At 44.6% G+C, this 22,559-nt stretch overlaps 1 protein-coding gene across 3 annotated transcripts in view; it reads right to left on the reverse strand.

Annotated features, from left to right (window-relative positions):
• tbc1d23 (TBC1 domain family, member 23) overlaps positions 1-22,559 on the reverse strand; it is a 106,058-nt gene that overhangs the window by 36,814 nt on the left and 46,685 nt on the right. For 2 of the 3 annotated variants that reach the window (XM_055941230.1, XM_055941231.1), the window contains exons 6-10: positions 12,380-12,504; positions 4,165-4,211; positions 3,982-4,085; positions 1,050-1,193; positions 769-861 (exon numbers count right to left, since the gene is read on the reverse strand). In XM_055941230.1, the coding sequence (XP_055797205.1) occupies positions 769-861; positions 1,050-1,193; positions 3,982-4,085; positions 4,165-4,211; positions 12,380-12,504 (513 nt within the window). The remainder of the gene's footprint in view (positions 1-768; positions 862-1,049; positions 1,194-3,981; positions 4,086-4,164; positions 4,212-12,379; positions 12,505-22,559) is intronic. The other variant, XM_055941232.1, reaches the window with a different exon arrangement.

Raw genomic sequence — 22,559 nt, forward strand, 5'->3', positions numbered from 1 at the left:
GAAATATGCACATTTTTCGAACAAAACATATGCTATACAATAAATATGTTATCAGACTGTCATATGATGAAGTTGTTTCTTGGTTAGTGACTATTTATATCTTTATTTGGTCGAATTTGTGATAGCTACCTATGCAGGAATAAAATGGTGGGAAAAAAAAGTTGTGTCTTTTGCTATGGTGGTTAGCTAATAGAAATACATATTGTGTCTTCCCTGTAAAACATTTTAAAAATCAGAAATGATGGCTGGATTCACAAGATGTGTATCTTTCATTTGGTGTCTTGGACTTGTGATTTCATGAACATTTTATTATATGATATCCCTGTGGCCGATTCTCCTCCACCGTCCCCCCTCCCCTCCACCGTCCCCATTCTCCTCCACCGTCCCCCCTCCCCATTCTCCTCCACCGTCCCCATTCTCCTCCACCGTCCCCATTCTCCTCCACCGTCCCCATTCTCCTCCACCGTCCCCATTCTCCTCCACCGTCCCCATTCTCCTCCACCGTCCCCATTCTCCTCCACCGTCCCCCCTCCCCATTCTCCTCCACCGTCCCCCCTCCCCATTCTCCTCCACCGTCCCCCCTCCCCATTCTCCTCCACCGTCCCCCCTCCCCATTCTCCTCCACCGTCCCCCCTCCCCATTCTCCTCCACCGTCCCCCCTCCCCATTCTCCTCCACCGTCCCCCCTCCCCATTCTCCTCTACCATCCCCCCTCCCCATTCTCCAGTCCCTAGTCTCCTCTACACCCCCCCCTCCCCCAAGGTCTCACCAAGTCTGAGTCCAGGTGGAAGGCAGTAGAGAGGTGTCCAGCGTTGTACTGCTCAGCAGGTCGACAGTCCACCACAAAAAACCGAACCCCTTCCTGGGACAGGTCGATAGAGACATTTCTATTACATGTAGTAGGAATATCAAAGTAATTCGTTGTTTGGTTATTGTTACTAAAATGCTACATTAATTAGCCATTTGATTTTCAACTAACATTTTCAGTCCAACTAAAACTGTCACTACAGTAACATGTTGACTGAATATGAAAACCCTTGTTGAACGCACCTCATGGGTGCTGTTACTCACAGGCTGCAGCTGATTGGCTTGCAGGATCTCAGGGACAGACACAGGGAGACAGAGAGCCTGACTCAGATCCATGTCTTCCTCCTTCAGTGCCACCAGGCTGGACCCAAACAAGTTCTGGTTCTCCTACAGACACAGAGAGAGAGAGAGAGAGTCAGAGTCTGGTTCTCCTACAGACACAGAGAGAGAGTCAGAGTCTGGTTCTCCTACTCACAGAGAGAGTCAGAGTCTGGTTCTCCTACAGACAGAGAGAGTCAGAGTCTGGTTCTCCTACAGACAGAGAGAGTCAGAGTCTGGTTCTCCTACAGACAGAGAGAGTCAGAGTCTGGTTCTCCTACAGACAGAGAGAGAGAGTCAGAGTCTGTTTCTCCTACACACAGAGAGAGAGAGAGAGAGTCAGAGTCTGGTTCTCCTACAGACAGAGAGAGAGTCAGTCTGGTTCTCCTACAGACAGAGAGAGAGTCAGAGTCCGGTTCTCCTACAGACAGAGAGAGTCAGAGTCTGGTTCTCCTACAGACAGAGAGAGTCAGAGTCTGGTTCTCCTACAGACAGAGAGAGTCAGAGTCTGGTTCTCCTACAGACAGAGAGAGAGTCAGTCTGGTTCTCCTACAGACAGAGAGAGAGTCAGTCTGGTTCTCCTACAGACAGAGAGAGAGTCAGTCTGGTTCTCCTACAGACAGAGAGAGAGTCAGAGTCTGGTTCTCCTACAGACACAGAGAGAGAGAGAGAGTCAAGAGTCTGGTTCTCCTACAGACAGAGAGAATCAGAGTCCGGTTCTCCTACAGACAGAGAGAGTCAAGAGTCTGGTTCTCCTACAGACAGAGAGAGTCAGAGTCTGGTTCTCCTACAGACAGAGAGAGAGAGAGAGAGAGAGAGAGTCAGAGTCTGGTTCTCCTACAGACAGAGAGAGTCAGAGTCTGGTTCTCCTACAGACAGAGAGAGAGAGAGAGAGAGAGTCAGAGTCTGGTTCTCCTACAGACAGAGTCAGAGTCTGGTTCTCCTACAGACAGAGAGAGAGAGAGAGAGAGTCAGAGTCTGGTTCTCCTACAGACAGAGTCAGAGTCTGGTTCTCCTACAGACAGAGAGAGTCAGAGTCTGGTTCTCCTACAGACAGAGAGAGAGAGAGAGAGAGTCAGAGTCTGGTTCTCCTACAGACAGAGTCAGAGTCTGGTTCTCCTACACACAGAGAGAGTCAGAGTCTGGTTCTCCTACACACAGAGAGAGTCAGAGTCTGGTTCTCCTACACACAGAGAGAGTCAGAGTCTGGTTCTCCTACAGACAGAGAGAGAGAGAGTCAGAGTCTGGTTCTCCTACAGACAGAGTCAGAGTCTGGTTCTCCTACAGACAGAGAGAGTCAGAGTCTGGTTCTCCTACACACAGAGAGAGTCAGAGTCTGGTTCTCCTACACACAGAGAGAGTCAGAGTCTGGTTCTCCTACACACAGAGAGAGTCAGAGTCTGGTTCTCCTACAGACAGAGAGAGTCAGAGTCTGGTTCTCCTACAGACAGAGAGAGAGTCAGAGTCTGGTTCTCCTACAGACAGAGAGAGAGTCAGAGTCCGGTTCTCCTACAGACAGAGAGAGTCAGAGTCTGGTTCTCCTACAGACAGAGAGAGTCAGAGTCTGGTTCTCCTACAGACAGAGAGAGTCAGAGTCTGGTTCTCCTACAGACAGAGAGAGTCAGAGTCTGGTTCTCCTACAGACACAGAGAGAGTCAGAGTCTGGTTCTCCTACAGACACAGAGAGAGAGAGTCAGAGTCTGGTTCTCCTACAGACAGAGAGAGTCAGAGTCTGGTTCTCCTACTCACAGAGAGACATACAGCGACATACATTATGAAAGCTAGCAACTTAACATGGCCCACTGAAGAGAATTAAAACAGTTCAGAGAAATGTAAAAGGTATTCTCCAAGAAAAAACATTTGTCAAGCTTCTTCTTCCCTCACAAAACTGCCACTCACTGCAGGGGCAGCAACTTCCGTTATATTGAACAGAGCTCCATGCAACTGGATCCTGGACTTCCTGGCGGGCCGCCCCCAGGTGGTGAAGGTAGGTAACAACACATCCACCACACTGATCCTCAACATGGGGCCCCTCAGGAGTGCGTGCTCAGGCCCCTCCTGTACTTCCTGTTCACTCATGACTGCAATGGTAGGCCTGATCACCGACAACGATGAGACAGCCTATAGGGAGGAGGTCAGAGACCTGGCAGTGTGGTGCCAGGACAACAACCTCTCCCTCAACGTGAGCAAGACAAAGGAGCTGATCGTGGACTACAGGAAAAGGAGGGCTGAACAGGCCCCCATTAACATCGACGGGGCTGTAGTGGAGCGGGTCGAGAGTTTCAAATTCCTTGGTGTCCACATCACCAACAAACTATCATGGTCCAAACACACCAAGACAGTTGTGAAGAGGGCACGACAACACCTATTCACCCTCAGGAGACCGAAAAGATTTGACATGGGTCCTCAGATCCTCAAAAGGTTCTACAGCTACACCAGCGAGAGCATCCTGACTGGTTGCATCACTGCTTGGTAGTGCAACTGCTAGGGATCTGACCGCAAGGCGCTACAGAGTGTAGTATGTTCAGCCCAGTACATCACTGGGGCCAAGCTTCCTGCCATCCTGGACCTCTATACCAGGGGGTGTCAGAGGAAGGCCCAAAGAATTGTTAAAGACTCCAGTCACCCAAGTCATAGACTGTTCACATTGACTCTGTACCGGTACCCCCTGTATATAGTCTCGTTATTGTTATTTTGTGTTACTACATAAAGTCAACAAAAAAAATACAAAGTATTTTCTTCACTCTATATTCTTAAAACTGCATTGTTGGTTTAAGGGCTTGTAAGTAAACATTTCACAGTAAGGTATTCCTCCCCATGTCAGCTCTATTAGCAGGGCCCCATGACAGTACTTTACCTTTCTCAGAGACAGAGGTGTCTTGCTCCAGTAATACTGAGCCAGAGAGAACAGGTCTTCGATATCATCAGCCTCTAACAGGGCAGGAGAGTCCTCCAACATCTCTGTAACAAACACACGGGTTACAACCCTGCATTCAATACACAGCAGCCGAGAAGATGAATCCAGAAGAAGATAACTTACTGATGATTTCTTCTTTACTGTCCCCTTCTTGTTGCAGGATGTTATCTCTAGGGGGGGAACAAACAGGATGTTATCTCTAGGGGGGAACAAACAGGATGTTATCTCTAGGGGGGAACAAACAGGATGTTATCTCTAGTGGGGGACAAACAGGATGTTATCTCTAGTGGGGGAACAAACAGGATGTTATCTCTAGTGGGGGAACAAACAGGATGTTATCTCTAGTGGGGGAACAAACAGGATGTTATCTCTAGTGGGGGGACAAACAGGATGTTATCTCTAGGGGGGAACTAACAGGATGTTATCTCTAGGGGGGAACTAACAGGATGTTATCTCTAGGGGGGAACTAACAGGATGTTATCTCTAGGGGGGGAACAAACAGGATGTTATCTCTAGGGGGGAACAAACAGGATGTTATCTCTAGGGGGGAACTAACAGGATGTTATCTCTAGGGGGGAACAAACAGGATGTTATCTCTAGGGGGGAACTAACAGGATGTTATCTCTAGGGGGGAACAAACAGGATGTTATCTCTAGGGGGGAACAAACAGGATGTTATCTCTAGGGGGGAACAAACAGGATGTTATCTCTAGGGGGGAACAAACAGGATGTTATCTCTAGGGGGGAACAAACAGGATGTTATCTCTAGGGGGGAACAAACAGGATGTTATCTCTAGGGGGGAACAAACAGGATGTTATCTCTAGGGGGGAACAAACAGGATGTTATCTCTAGTGGGGGAACTAACAGGATGTTATCTCTAGTGGGGAACAAACAGGATGTTATCTCTAGGGGGGAACTAACAGGATGTTATCTCTAGGGGGGAACTAACAGGATGTTATCTCTAGGGGGGAACAAACAGGATGTTATCTCTAGGGGGGAACAAACAGGATGTTATCTCTAGGGGGGAACAAACAGGATGTTATCTCTAGGGGGGAACAAACAGGATGTTATCTCTAGGGGGGAACAAACAGGATGTTATCTCTAGGGGGGAACAAACAGGATGTTATCTCTAGGGGGGAACAAACAGGATGTTATCTCTAGTGGGGGAACTAACAGGATGTTATCTCTAGTGGGGAACAAACAGGATGTTATCTCTAGGGGGGAACAAACAGGATGTTATCTCTAGGGGGGAACTAACAGGATGTTATCTCTAGGGGGGGAACAAACATGATGTTATCTCTAGGGGGGAAAAAACAGGATGTTATCTCTAGGGGGGAACTAACAGGATGTTATCTCTAGGGGGGAACTAACAGGATGTTATCTCTAGGGGGGAACTAACAGGATGTTATCTCTAGGGGGGAACTAACAGGATGTTATCTCTAGGGGGGAACAAACAGGATGTTATCTCTAGGGGGGAACAAACAGGATGTTATCTCTAGTGGGTGAACAAACAGGATGTTATCTCTAGGGGGGAACTAACAGGATGTTATCTCTAGGGGGGAACTAACAGGATGTTATCTCTAGGGGGGAACAAACAGGATGTTATCTCTAGTGGGGAACAAACAGGATGTTATCTCTAGTGGGGAACAAACAGGATGTTATCTCTAGGGGGGAACAAACAGGATGTTATCTCTAGGGGGGAACTAACAGGATGTTATCTCTAGGGGGGGAACAAACAGGATGTTATCTCTAGGGGGGAAAAAACAGGATGTTATCTCTAGGGGGGAACTAACAGGATGTTATCTCTAGGGGGGAACTAACAGGATGTTATCTCTAGGGGGGAACTAACAGGATGTTATCTCTAGGGGGGAACTAACAGGATGTTATCTCTAGGGGGGAACTAACAGGATGTTATCTCTAGGGGGGAACTAACAGGATGTTATCTCTAGGGGGGAACTAACAGGATGTTATCTCTAGGGGAGAACAAACAGGATGTTATCTCTAGGGGGGAACAAACAGGATGTTATCTCTAGGGGGGAACTAACAGGATGTTATCTCTAGGGGGGAACTAACAGGATGTTCTCTCTAGGGGGGGAACAAACAGGATGTTCTCTCTAGGGGGGAAAAACAGGATGTTATCTCTAGGGGGGAAAAAACAGGATGTTATCTCTAGGGGGGAACAAACAGGATGTTCTCTCTAGGGGGGAACTAACAGGATGTTCTCTCTAGGGGGGAACAAACAGGATGTTATCTCTAGGGGGGAACAAACAGGATGTTCTCTCTAGGGGGGAACAAACAGGATGTTCTCTCTAGGGGGGAACAAACAGGATGTTCTCTCTAGGGGGGAACTAACAGGATGTTATCTCTAGGGGGGAACTAACAGGATGTTATCTCTAGGGGGGGAACAAACAGGATGTTCTCTCTAGGGGGGAACAAACAGGATGTTATCTCTAGGGGTGAACTAACAGGATGTTATCTCTAGGGGGGAACTAACAGGATGTTATCTCTAGGGGGGAACTAACAGGATGTTATCTCTAGGGGGAAACTAACAGGATGTTATCTCTAGGGGGGAACTAACAGGATGTTATCTCTAGGGGGGAACTAACAGGATGTTATCTCTAGGGGGGAACTAACAGGATGTTATCTCTAGTGGGGAACTAACAGGATGTTATCTCTAGTGGGGAACAAACAGGATGTTATCTCTAGGGGGGAACAAACAGGATGTTATCTCTAGGGGGGAACAAACAGGATGTTATCTCTAGGGGGGAACAAACAGGATGTTATCTCTAGGGGTGAACTAACAGGATGTTATCTCTAGGGGGGAACAAACAGGATGTTATCTCTAGGGGGGGAACAAACAGGATGTTATCTCTAGGGGGGGAACAAACAGGATGTTCTCTCTAGGGGGGGGAACAAACAGGATGTTATCTCTAGGGGGGAACAAACAGGATGTTATCTCTAGGGGGGGAACAAACAGGATGTTATCTCTAGGGGGGAACAAACAGGATGTTATCTCTAGGGGGGAACAAACAGGATGTTATCTCTAGGGGGGAACAAACAGGATGTTATCTCTAGGGGGGGGAACAAACAGGATGTTATCTCTAGGGGGGGGAACAAACAGGATGTCATCTCTAGGGGGGGGAACAAACAGGATGTCATCTCTAGTGGGGGAACAAACAGGATGTTATCTCTAGGGGGGAACAAACAGGATGTTATCTCTAGGGGGGGGGGACAAACAGGATGTTATCTCTAGGGGGGGGACAAACAGGATGTTATCTCTAGGGGGGGACAAACAGGATGTTATCTCTAGGGGGGGAACAAACAGGATGTTCTCTCTAGGGGGGAACAAACAGGATGTTATCTCTAGGGGGGAACAAACAGGATGTTATCTCTAGGGGGGAACAAACAGGATGTTATCTCTAGGGGGGAACAAACAGGATGTTATCTCTAGGGGGGGGGACAAACAGGATGTTATCTCTAGGGGGGGACAAACAGGATGTTATCTCTAGGGGGGGACAAACAGGATGTTATCTCTAGTGGGGAACAAACAGGATGTTCTCTCTAGGGGGGAACAAACAGGATGTTATCTCTAGGGGGGAACAAACAGGATGTTATCTCTAGGGGGGAACAAACAGGATGTTATCTCTAGGGGGGAACAAACAGGATGTTATCTCTAGGGGGGAACAAACAGGATGTTATCTCTAGGGGGGGGGACAAACAGGATGTTATCTCTAGGGGGGGAACAAACAGGATGTTCTCTCTAGGGGGGAACAAACAGGATGTTCTCTCTAGGGGGGAACAAACAGGATGTTCTCTCTAGGGGGGAACAAACAGGATGTTATCTCTAGGGGGGAACAAACAGGATGTTATCTCTAGTGGGAAACAAACAGGATGTTATCTCTAGGGGGGAACAAACAGGATGTTATCTCTAGGGGGAAACAAACAGGATGTTATCTCTAGGGGGGGGGGGGACAAACAGGATGTTATCTCTAGGGGGGGGGGACAAACAGGATGTTATCTCTAGTGGGAAACAAACAGGATGTTATCTCTAGGGGGGAACAAACAGGATGTTATCTCTAGTGGGGGAACAAACAGGATGTTATCTCTAGTGGGGGAACAAACAGGATGTTATCTCTAGGGGGGAACAAACAGGATGTTATCTCTAGGGGGGAACTAACAGGATGTTATCTCTAGGGGGGAACTAACAGGATGTTATCTCTAGTGGGGGAACAAACAGGATGTTATCTCTAGTGGGGGAACAAACAGGATGTTATCTCTAGGGGGGAACAAACAGGATGTTCTCTCTAGTGGGGAACAAACAGGATGTTATCTCTAGGGGGGAACTAACAGGATGTTATCTCTAGGGGGGAACTAACAGGATGTTATCTCTAGTGGGGAACAAACAGGATGTTATCTCTAGGGGGGAACAAACAGGATGTTATCTCTAGTGGGGAACAAACAGGATGTTATCTCTAGTGGGGAACAAACAGGATGTTATCTCTAGTGGGGAACAAACAGGATGTTATCTCTAGTGGGGAACAAACAGGATGTTATCTCTAGGGGGGAACAAACAGGATGTTATCTCTAGGGGGGGGAACAAACAGGATGTTATCTCTAGTGGGAAACAAACAGGATGTTATCTCTAGGGGGGAACTAACAGGATGTTATCTCTAGGGGGGAACAAACAGGATGTTATCTCTAGGGGGGAACAAACAGGATGTTATCTCTAGGGGGCAACAAACAGGATGTTATCTCTAGGGGGGAACTAACAGGATGTTATCTCTAGGGGGGAACTAACAGGATGTTATCTCTAGGGGGGAACTAACAGGATGTTATCTCTAGGGGGGAACTAACAGGATGTTATCTCTAGGGGGGAACTAACAGGATGTTATCTCTAGGGGGGAACTAACAGGATGTTATCTCTAGGGGGGAACTAACAGGATGTTATCTCTAGGGGGGAACTAACAGGATGTTATCTCTAGGGGGGAACAAACAGGATGTTATCTCTAGGGGGGAACTAACAGGATGTTATCTCTAGGGGGGAACTAACAGGATGTTATCTCTAGGGGGGAACTAACAGGATGTTATCTCTAGGGGGGAACTAACAGGATGTTATCTCTAGGGGGGAACAAACAGGATGTTATCTCTAGGGGGGAACAAACAGGATGTTATCTCTAGTGGGGGAACAAACAGGATGTTATCTCTAGGGGTGAACTAACAGGATGTTATCTCTAGTAGGGAACAAACAGGATGTTATCTCTAGTGGGGAACAAACAGGATGTTATCTCTAGGGGGGGGAACAAACAGGATGTTATCTCTAGGGGGGGGAACAAACAGGATGTTATCTCTAGTGGGGGAACAAACAGGATGTTCTCTCTAGGGGGGAACAAACAGGATGTTATCTCTAGGGGGGGAACAAACAGGATGTTATCTCTAGTGGGGAACAAACAGGATGTTCTCTCTAGGGGGGGGAACAAACAGGATGTTATCTCTAGTGGGGAACAAACAGGATGTTATCTCTAGGGGGGAAACAAACAGGATGTTATCTCTAGGGGGGAACAAACAGGATGTTATCTCTAGGGGGGAACAAACAGGATGTTATCTCTAGGGGGGAACAAACAGGATGTTATCTCTAGGGGGGAACAAACAGGATGTTATCTCTAGTGGGGGAACTAACAGGATGTTATCTCTAGGGGGGAACAAACAGGATGTTATCTCTAGGGGTGAACTAACAGGATGTTATCTCTAGGGGGGAACTAACAGGATGTTATCTCTAGGGGGGAACAAACAGGATGTTATCTCTAGTGGGGAACTAACAGGATGTTATCTCTAGGGGGGAACAAACAGGATGTTCTCTCTAGGGGGGAACAAACAGGATGTTATCTCTAGGGGGGAACAAACAGGATGTTATCTCTAGGGGGGAACAAACAGGATGTTATCTCTAGGGGGGGGGGACAAACAGGATGTTATCTCTAGGGGGGGGACAAACAGGATGTTATCTCTAGGGGGGGACAAACAGGATGTTATCTCTAGGGGGGGAACAAACAGGATGTTATCTCTAGGGGGGAACAAACAGGATGTTATCTCTAGGGGGGAACAAACAGGATGTTATCTCTAGGGGGGAACAAACAGGATGTTATCTCTAGGGGGGAACAAACAGGATGTTATCTCTAGTGGGGGAACTAACAGGATGTTATCTCTAGGGGGGAACAAACAGGATGTTATCTCTAGGGGGGAACAAACAGGATGTTATCTCTAGGGGGGGGGGACAAACAGGATGTTATCTCTAGGGGGGGGACAAACAGGATGTTATCTCTAGGGGGGGACAAACAGGATGTTATCTCTAGGGGGGGGACAAACAGGATGTTATCTCTAGGGGGGGACAAACAGGATGTTATCTCTAGGGGGGGAACAAACAGGATGTTCTCTCTAGGGGGGAACAAACAGGATGTTATCTCTAGGGGGGAACAAACAGGATGTTATCTCTAGGGGGGAACAAACAGGATGTTATCTCTAGGGGGGAACAAACAGGATGTTATCTCTAGGGGGGGGGACAAACAGGATGTTATCTCTAGGGGGGGGGACAAACAGGATGTTATCTCTAGGGGGGGAACAAACAGGATGTTCTCTCTAGGGGGGAACAAACAGGATGTTCTCTCTAGGGGGGAACAAACAGGATGTTATCTCTAGTGGGAAACAAACAGGATGTTATCTCTAGGGGGGAACAAACAGGATGTTATCTCTAGGGGGGAACAAACAGGATGTTATCTCTAGGGGGGGGGGGGGGACAAACAGGATGTTATCTCTACGGGGGAACAAACAGGGTGTTATCTCTACGGGGGAACAAACAGGATGTTATCTCTAGGGGGGAACAAACAGGATGTTATCTCTAGGGGGGGGAACAAACAGGATGTTATCTCTAGGGGGGAACAAACAGGATGTTATCTCTAGTGGGAAACAAACAGGATGTTATCTCTAGGGGGGAACAAACAGGATGTTATCTCTAGGGGGGGAACAAACAGGATGTTATCTCTAGGGGGGAACTAACAGGATGTTATCTCTAGTGGGGGAACAAACAGGATGTTATCTCTAGGGGGGGGGGACAAACAGGATGTTATCTCTAGTGGGGGAACAAACAGGATGTTATCTCTAGGGGGGAACAAACAGGATGTTATCTCTAGGGGGGAACAAACAGGATGTTATCTCTAGGGGGGGGAACAAACAGGATGTTATCTCTAGGGGGGGGAACAAACAGGATGTTATCTCTAGTGGGAAACAAACAGGATGTTATCTCTAGGGGGGAACTAACAGGATGTTATCTCTAGGGGGGAACTAACAGGATGTTATCTCTAGGGGGGAACAAACAGGATGTTATCTCTAGGGGGGGAACAAACAGGATGTTATCTCTAGGGGGGAACAAACAGGATGTCATCTCTAGTGGGGGAACAAACAGGATGTTATCTCTAGTGGGGGAACAAACAGGATGTTATCTCTAGGGGGGAACAAACAGGATGTTATCTCTAGGGGGGGGGGGACAAACAGGATGTTATCTCTAGGGGGGGGAACAAACAGGATGTTATCTCTAGTGGGGGAACAAACAGGATGTTATCTCTAGGGGGGAACAAACAGGATGTTATCTCTAGGGGGGGGAACAAACAGGATGTTATCTCTAGGGGGGGGAACAAACAGGATGTTATCTCTAGTGGGGGAACAAACAGGATGTTATCTCTAGGGGGGAACAAACAGGATGTTATCTCTAGGGGGGAACAAACAGGATGTTATCTCTAGGGGGGAACTAACAGGATGTTATCTCTAGGGGGGAACAAACAGGATGTCATCTCTAGTGGGGAACAAACAGGATGTCATCTCTAGGGGAAAACAAACAGGATGTCATCTCTAGGGGAAAACAAACAGGATGTCATCTCTAGGGGGGAACAAACAGGATGTTATCTCTAGGGGGGAACTAACAGGATGTTATCTCTAGGGGGGAACAAACAGGATGTTATCTCTAGGGGGGAACAAACAGGATGTTATCTCTAGGGGGGAACAAACAGGATGTTATCTCTAGGGGGGAACAAACAGGATGTTATCTCTAGGGGGGAACTAACAGGATGTTATCTCTAGGGGGGAACAAACAGGATGTTATCTCTAGGGGGGAACAAACAGGATGTTCTCTCTAGGGGGGAACAAACAGGATGTTATCTCTAGGGGGAACCAAAAGTAATAATGTAATATCAGAGCATTGAAGACCTTGTATTGATCAGTTTATGACATTGATTTGCGGTAGCTATGTGTGGTAATCTGGTTTGTATTGTGAATATGTTGTAATAGTGTGTACTTGGCGTTGACGAGGATGATAAGCAGGAGGAAGAAGATGAGGAAGGGGTCGGCCTGTTGGAGGTAAAAGTCCCACATGGCCTGAGTCACCTCTGGTAGGCAGTGACTGGAGAACAGACTGCCTAGCTGTAGGACACACAACATACCAGTCACAATCCACCATCCCACTGCAAGGGAACATTTCAAACCTAATAGGATGTACTGACATACCCAGTATATAGTGTATAGACATACCCAGTGTATAGTGTAGGAGTCTGGGGTTAGATAGACATACCCAGTGTATAGTGTATAGACATACCCAGTGTATAGTGTAGGAGTCTGGGGTTATAGATAGACATACCCAGTGTATAGTGTAGGAGTCTGGGGTTATAGATAGACATACCCAGTGTATAGTGTAGGAGTCTGGGGTTATAGATAGACATACCCAGTGTATAGTGTATAGACATACCCAGTGTATAGTGTATAGACATACCCAGTGTATAGTGTATAGACATACCCAGTGTATAGTGTAGGAGTCTGGGGTTAGATAGACATACCCAGTGTATAGTGTATAGACATACCCAGTGTATAGTGTAGGAGTCTGGGGTTATAGATAGACATACCCAGTGTATAGTATAGGAGTCTGGGGTTAGATAGACATACCCAGTGTATAGTGTAGGACTCTGGGGTTATAGATAGACATACCCAGTGTATAGTGTATAGACATACCCAGTGTATAGTGTAGGAGTCTGGGGTTATAGATAGACATACCCAGTGTATAGTGTATAGACATACCCAGTGTATAGTGTATAGACATACCCAGTGTATAGTGTATAGACATACCCAGTGTATAGTGTAGGAGTCTGGGGTTATAGATAGACATACCCAGTGTATAGTGTATAGACATACCCAGTGTATAGTGTAGGAGTCTGGGGTTAGATAGACATACCCAGTGAATAGTGTAGGAGTCTGGGGTTATAGATAGACATACCCAGTGTATAGTGTAGGAGTCTGGGGTTAGATAGACATACCCAGTGTATAGTGTATAGACATACCCAGTGTATAGTGTATAGACATACCCAGTGTATAGTGTATAGACATACCCAGTGTATAGTGTAGGAGTCTGGGGTTATAGATAGACATACCCAGTGTATAGTGTAGGAGTCTGGGGTTATAGATAGACATACCCAGTGTATAGTGTATAGACATACCCAGTGTATAGTGTATAGACATACCCAGTGTATAGTGTATAGACATACCCAGTGTATAGAGTAGGAGTCTGGGGTTAGATAGACATACCCAGTGTATAGTGTATAGACATACCCAGTGTATAGTGTAGGAGTCTGGGGTTAGATAGACATACCCAGTGTATAGTGTATAGACATACCCAGTGTATAGTGTATAGACATACCCAGTGTATAGTGTAGGAGTCTGGGGTTAGATAGACATACCCAGTGTATAGTGTATAGACATACCCAGTGTATAGTGTATAGACATACCCAGTGTATAGTGTAGGAGTCTGGGGTTAGATAGACATACCCAGTGTATAGAGTAGGAGTCTGGGGTTATAGATAGACATACCCAGTGTATAGTGTATAGACATACCCAGTGTATAGTGTATAGACATACCCAGTATATAGTGTATAGACATACCCAGTGTATAGTGTAGGAGTCTGGGGTTAGATAGACATACCCAGTGTATAGTGTAGGAGTCTGGGGTTAGATAGACATACCCAGTGTATAGTGTAGGAGTCTGGGGTTAGATAGACATACCCAGTGTATAGTATAGGAGTCTGGGGTTAGATAGACATACCCAGTGTATAGTGTATAGACATACCCAGTGTATAGTGTATAGACATACCCAGTGTATAGTGTATAGACATACCCAGTGTATAGTGTATAGACATACCCAGTGTATAGTGTATAGACATACCCAGTGTATAGTGTATAGACATACCCAGTGTATAGTGTAGGAGTCTGGGGTTATAGATAGACATACCCAGTGTATAGTGTATAGACATACCCAGTGTATAGTGTAGGAGTCTGGGGTTATAGATAGACATACCCAGTGTATAGTGTATAGACATACCCAGTGTATAGTGTAGGAGTCTGGGGTTATATAGACATACCCAGTGTATAGTGTATAGACATACCCAGTGTATAGTGTATAGACATACCCAGTGTATAGTGTATAGACATACCCAGTGTATAGTGTAGGAGTCTGGGGTTATAGATAGACATACCCAGTGTATAGTGTAGGAGTCTGGGGTTATAGATAGACATACCCAGTGTATAGTATAAGAGTCTGGGGTTAGATAGACATACCCAGTGTATAGTGTATAGACATACCCAGTGTATAGTGTATAGACATACCCAGTGTATAGTGTAGGAGTCTGGGGTTAGATAGACATACCCAGTGTATAGTGTATAGACATACCCAGTGTATAGTGTATAGACATACCCAGTGTATAGTGTAGGAGTCTGGGGTTAGATAGACATACCCAGTGTATAGTGTATAGACATACCCAGTGTATAGTGTATAGACATACTCAGTGTATAGTGTAGGAGTCTGGGGTTATAGATAGACATACCCAGTGTATAGAGTATAGACATACCCAGTGTATAGTGTATAGACATACCCAGTGTATAGTGTATAGACATACCCAGTGTATAGTGTAGGAGTCTGGGGTTAGATAGACATACCCAGTGTATAGTGTATAGACATACCCAGTGTATAGAGTATAGACATACCCAGTGTATAGTGTATAGACATACCCAGTGTATAGTGTAGGAGTCTGGGGTTAGATAGACATACCCAGTGTATAGTGTAGGAGTCTGGGGTTAGATAGACATACCCAGTGTATAGTGTATAGACATACCCAGTGTATAGTGTATAGACATACCCAGTGTATAGTGTAGGAGTCTGGGGTTAGATAGACATACCCAGTGTATAGAGTAGGAGTCTGGGGTTATAGATAGACATACCCAGTGTATAGTGTATAGACATACCCAGTGTATAGTATAGGAGTCTGGGGTTAGATAGACATACCCAGTGTATAGAGTATAGACATACCCAGTGTATAGAGTATAGACATACCCAGTGTATAGTGTATAGACATACCCAGTGTATAGTGTATAGACATACCCAGTGTATAGTGTAGGAGTCTGGGGTTATAGATAGACATACCCAGTATATAGTGTATAGACATACCCAGTGTATAGTGTAGGAGTCTGGGGTTAGATAGACATACCCAGTGTATAGTGTAGGAGTCTGGGGTTAGATAGACATACCCAGTGTATAGTGTATAGACATACCCAGTGTATAGTGTATAGACATACCCAGTGTATAGTGTAGGAGTCTGGGGTTATAGATAGACATACCCAGTGTATAGTGTAGGAGTCTGGGGTTATAGATAGACATACCCAGTGTATAGTGTATAGACATACCCAGTGTATAGTGTATAGACATACCCAGTGTATAGTGTATAGACATACCCAGTGTATAGTGTAGGAGTCTGGGGTTATAGATAGACATACCCAGTGTATAGTGTATAGACATACCCAGTGTATAGTGTAGGAGTCTGGGGTTATAGATAGACATACCCAGTGTATAGTGTATAGACATACCCAGTGTATAGTGTAGGAGTCTGGGGTTATAGATAGACATACCCAGTGTATAGTGTATAGACATACCCAGTGTATAGTGTATAGACATACCCAGTGTATAGTGTAGGAGTCTGGGGTTATAGATAGACATACCCAGTGTATAGTGTATAGACATACCCAGTGTATAGTGTAGGAGTCTGGGGTTATAGATAGACATACCCAGTGTATAGTGTATAGACATACCCAGTGTATAGTGTAGGAGTCTGGGGTTATATAGACATACCCAGTGTATAGTGTATAGACATACCCAGTGTATAGTGTATAGACATACCCAGTGTATAGTGTATAGACATACCCAGTGTATAGTGTAGGAGTCTGGGGTTATAGATAGACATACCCAGTGTATAGTGTAGGAGTCTGGGGTTATAGATAGACATACCCAGTGTATAGTATAGGAGTCTGGGGTTAGATAGACATACCCAGTGTATAGTGTATAGACATACCCAGTGTATAGTGTATAGACATACCCAGTGTATAGTGTAGGAGTCTGGGGTTAGATAGACATACCCAGTGTATAGTGTATAGACATACCCAGTGTATAGAGTATAGACATACCCAGTGTATAGTGTATAGACATACCCAGTGTATAGTGTATAGACATACCCAGTGTATAGAGTAGGAGTCTGGGGTTAGATAGACATACCCAGTGTATAGTGTATAGACATACCCAGTGTATAGAGTAGGAGTCTGGGGTTAGATAGACATACCCAGTGTATAGTGTATAGACATACCCAGTGTATAGTGTAGGAGTCTGGGGTTAGATAGACATACCCAGTGTATAGTGTATAGACATACCCAGTGTATAGTGTAGGAGTCTGGGGTTAGATAGACATACCCAGTGTATAGTGTATAGACATACCCAGTGTATAGACATACCCAGTGTATAGAGTAGGAGTCTGGGGTTAGATAGACATACCCAGTGTATAGTGTATAGACATACCCAGTGTATAGAGTAGGAGTCTGGGGTTAGATAGACATACCCAGTGTATAGTGTAGGAGTCTGGGGTTAGATAGACATACCCAGTGTATAGTGTAGGAGTCTGGGGTTATAGATAGACATACCCAGTGTATAGTGTAGGAGTCTGGGGTTATAGATAGACATACCCAGTGTATAGTGTAGGAGTCTGGGGTTAGATAGACATACCCAGTGTATAGTGTATAGACATACCCAGTGTATAGTGTATAGACATACCCAGTGTATAGTGTATAGACATACCCAGTGTATAGTGTAGGAGTCTGGGGTTAGATAGACATACCCAGTGTATAGTGTATAGACATACCCAGTGTATAGTGTAGGAGTCTGGGGTTAGATAGACATACCCAGTGTATAGTGTATAGACATACCCAGTGTATAGTGTATAGACATACCCAGTGTATAGTGTATAGACATACCCAGTGTATAGTGTATAGACATACCCAGTGTATAGTGTAGGAGTCTGGGGTTAGATAGACATACCCAGTGTATAGTGTATAGACATACCCAGTGTATAGTGTATAGACATACCCAGTGTATAGTGTAGGAGTCTGGGGTTATAGATAGACATACCCAGTGTATAGTGTATAGACATACCCAGTGTATAGTGTAGGAGTCTGGGGTTAGATAGACATACCCAGTGTATAGTGTATAGTGTATAGACATACCCAGTGTATAGTGTGTAGACATACCCAGTGTATAGTGTAGGAGTCTGGGGTTAGATAGACATACCCAGTGTATAGTGTATAGACATACCCAGTGTATAGTGTAGGAGTCTGGGGTTAGATAGACATACCCAGTGTATAGTGTATAGACATACCCAGTGTATAGTGTATAGACATACCCAGTGTATAGTGTATAGACATACCCAGTGTATAGTGTAGGAGTCTGGGGTTATAGATAGACATACCCAGTGTATAGTGTATAGACATACCCAGTGTATAGTGTAGGAGTCTGGGGTTATAGATAGACATACCCAGTGTATAGTGTATAGACATACCCAGTGTATAGTATAGGAGTCTGGGGTTAGATAGACATACCCAGTGTATAGTGTAGGAGTCTGGGGTTAGATAGACATACCCAGTGTATAGTGTAGGAGTCTGGGGTTATAGATAGACATACCCAGTGTATAGTGTATAGACATACCCAGTGTATAGTGTATAGACATACCCAGTGTATAGTGTATAGACATACCCAGTGTATAGTGTAGGAGTCTGGGGTTATATAGACATACCCAGTGTATAGTGTATAGACATACCCAGTGTATAGTGTATAGACATACCCAGTGTATAGTGTATAGACATACCCAGTGTATAGTGTATAGACATACCCAGTGTATAGTGTAGGAGTCTGGGGTTATAGATAGACATACCCAGTGTATAGTGTATAGACATACCCAGTGTATAGTGTATAGACATACCCAGTGTATAGTGTAGGAGTCTGGGGTTATAGATAGACATACCCAGTGTATAGTGTATAGACATACCCAGTGTATAGTGTAGGAGTCTGGGGTTATAGATAGACATACCCAGTGTATAGTGTATAGACATACCCAGTGTATAGTGTATAGACATACCCAGTGTATAGTGTATAGACATACCCAGTGTATAGTGTAGGAGTCTGGGGTTATAGATAGACATACCCAGTGTATAGTGTATAGACATACCCAGTGTATAGTGTAGGAGTCTGGGGTTAGATAGACATACCCAGTGTATAGTGTAGGAGTCTGGGGTTATAGATAGACATACCCAGTGTATAGTGTAGGAGTCTGGGGTTAGATAGACATACCCAGTGTATAGTGTATAGACATACCCAGTGTAAAGTGTATAGACATACCCAGTGTATAGTGTATAGACAAACCCAGTGTATAGTGTAGGAGTCTGGGGTTATAGATAGACATACCCAGTGTATAGTGTAGGAGTCTGGGGTTATAGATAGACATACCCAGTGTATAGTGTATAGACATACCCAGTGTATAGAGTAGGAGTCTGGGGTTAGATAGACATACCCAGTGTATAGTGTATAGACATACCCAGTGTATAGTGTATAGACATACCCAGTGTATAGTGTAGGAGTCTGGGGTTAGATAGACATACCCAGTGTATAGTGTATAGACATACCCAGTGTATAGTGTATAGACATACCCAGTGTATAGTGTAGGAGTCTGGGGTTAGATAGACATACCCAGTGTATAGTGTATAGACATACCCAGTGTATAGTGTATAGACATACCCAGTGTATAGTGTAGGAGTCTGGGGTTAGATAGACATACCCAGTGTATAGAGTAGGAGTCTGGGGTTATAGATAGACATACCCAGTGTATAGTGTATAGACATACCCAGTGTATAGTGTATAGACATACCCAGTATATAGTGTATAGACATACCCAGTGTATAGTGTAGGAGTCTGGGGTTAGATAGACATACCCAGTGTATAGTGTAGGAGTCTGGGGTTAGATAGACATACCCAGTGTATAGTATAGGAGTCTGGGGTTAGATAGACATACCCAGTGTATAGAGTAGGAGTCTGGGGTTATAGATAGACATACCCAGTGTATAGTGTATAGACATACCCAGTGTATAGTGTATAGACATACCCAGTATATAGTGTATAGACATACCCAGTGTATAGTGTAGGAGTCTGGGGTTAGATAGACATACCCAGTGTATAGTGTAGGAGTCTGGGGTTAGATAGACATACCCAGTGTATAGTATAGGAGTCTGGGGTTAGATAGACATACCCAGTGTATAGTGTATAGACATACCCAGTGTATAGTGTATAGACATACCCAGTGTATAGTGTATAGACATACCCAGTGTATAGTGTATAGACATACCCAGTGTATAGTGTATAGACATACCCAGTGTATAGTGTAGGAGTCTGGGGTTATAGATAGACATACCCAGTGTATAGTGTATAGACATACCCAGTGTATAGTGTAGGAGTCTGGGGTTATAGATAGACATACCCAGTGTATAGTGTATAGACATACCCAGTGTATAGTGTAGGAGTCTGGGGTTATATAGACATACCCAGTGTATAGTGTATAGACATACCCAGTGTATAGTGTATAGACATACCCAGTGTATAGTGTATAGACATACCCAGTGTATAGTGTAGGAGTCTGGGGTTATAGATAGACATACCCAGTGTATAGTATAGGAGTCTGGGGTTAGATAGACATACCCAGTGTATAGTGTATAGACATACCCAGTGTATAGTGTATAGACATACCCAGTGTATAGTGTAGGAGTCTGGGGTTAGATAGACATACCCAGTGTATAGTGTATAGACATACCCAGTGTATAGTGTATAGACATACCCAGTGTATAGTGTAGGAGTCTGGGGTTAGATAGACATACCCAGTGTATAGTGTATAGACATACTCAGTGTATAGTGTAGGAGTCTGGGGTTATAGATAGACATACCCAGTGTATAGAGTATAGACATACCCAGTGTATAGTGTATAGACATACCCAGTGTATAGTGTATAGACATACCCAGTGTATAGTGTAGGAGTCTGGGGTTAGATAGACATACCCAGTGTATAGTGTATAGACATACCCAGTGTATAGAGTATAGACATACCCAGTGTATAGTGTATAGACATACCCAGTGTATAGTGTATAGACATACCCAGTGTATAGTATAGGAGTCTGGGGTTAGATAGACATACCCAGTGTATAGAGTCGGAGTCTGGGGTTATAGATAGACATACCCAGTATATAGTGTATAGACATACCCAGTGTATAGTGTAGGAGTCTGGGGTTAGATAGACATACCCAGTGTATAGTGTAGGAGTCTGGGGTTAGATAGACATACCCAGTGTATAGTATAGGAGTCTGGGGTTAGATAGACATACCCAGTGTATAGTGTATAGACATACCCAGTGTATAGTGTATAGACATACCCAGTGTATAGTGTAGGAGTCTGGGGTTATAGATAGACATACCCAGTGTATAGTGTATAGACATACCCAGTGTATAGTGTAGGAGTCTGGGGTTATAGATAGACATACCCAGTGTATAGTGTAGGAGTCTGGGGTTATAGATAGACATACCCAGTGTATAGTGTATAGACATACCCAGTGTATAGTGTATAGACATACCCAGTGTATAGTGTATAGACATACCCAGTGTATAGTGTAGGAGTCTGGGGTTATAGATAGACATACCCAGTGTATAGTGTATAGACATACCCAGTGTATAGTGTATAGACATACCCAGTGTATAGTGTAGGAGTCTGGGGTTATAGATAGACATACCCAGTGTATAGTGTATAGACATACCCAGTGTATAGTGTAGGAGTCTGGGGTTATAGATAGACATACCCAGTGTATAGTGTATAGACATACCCAGTGTATAGTGTAGGAGTCTGGGGTTATATAGACATACCCAGTGTATAGTGTATAGACATACCCAGTGTATAGTGTATAGACATACCCAGTGTATAGTGTATAGACATACCCAGTGTATAGTGTAGGAGTCTGGGGTTATAGATAGACATACCCAGTGTATAGTGTAGGAGTCTGGGGTTATAGATAGACATACCCAGTGTATAGTATAGGAGTCTGGGGTTAGATAGACATACCCAGTGTATAGTGTATAGACATACCCAGTGTATAGTGTATAGACATACCCAGTGTATAGTGTAGGAGTCTGGGGTTAGATAGACATACCCAGTGTATAGTGTATAGACATACCCAGTGTATAGAGTATAGACATACCCAGTGTATAGAGTATAGACATACCCAGTGTATAGAGTATAGACATACCCAGTGTATAGTGTATAGACATACCCAGTGTATAGTGTATAGACATACCCAGTGTATAGAGTAGGAGTCTGGGGTTAGATAGACATACCCAGTGTATAGTGTATAGACATACCCAGTGTATAGAGTAGGAGTCTGGGGTTAGATAGACATACCCAGTTTATAGTGTATAGACATACCCAGTGTATAGTGTAGGAGTCTGGGTTAGATAGACATTCCCCGTGTATAGTGTATAGACATACCCAGTGTATAGTGTAGGAGTCTGGGGTTAGATAGACATACCCAGTGTATAGACATACCCAGTGTATAGTGTATAGACATACCCAGTGTATAGAGTAGGAGTCTGGGGTTAGATAGACATACCCAGTGTATAGTGTATAGACATACCCAGTGTATAGAGTAGGAGTCTGGGGTTAGATAGACATACCCAGTGTATAGTGTAGGAGTCTGGGGTTAGATAGACATACCCAGTGTATAGTGTAGGAGTCTGGGGTTATGGATAGACATACCCAGTGTATAGTGTAGGAGTCTGGGGTTAGATAGACATACCCAGTGTATAGTGTATAGACATACCCAGTGTATAGTGTATAGACATACCCAGTGTATAGTGTATAGACATACCCAGTGTATAGTGTAGGAGTCTGGGGTTAGATAGACATACCCAGTGTATAGTGTATAGACATACCCAGTGTATAGTGTAGGAGTCTGGGGTTAGATAGACATACCCAGTGTATAGTGTATAGACATACCCAGTGTATAGTGTATAGACATACCCAGTGTATAGTGTATAGA

The sequence above is a fragment of the Salvelinus fontinalis genome, chromosome 12, assembly GCF_029448725.1.
Source record: "Salvelinus fontinalis isolate EN_2023a chromosome 12, ASM2944872v1, whole genome shotgun sequence".
In the NCBI taxonomy this organism is placed as follows: domain Eukaryota; kingdom Metazoa; phylum Chordata; class Actinopteri; order Salmoniformes; family Salmonidae; genus Salvelinus; species Salvelinus fontinalis.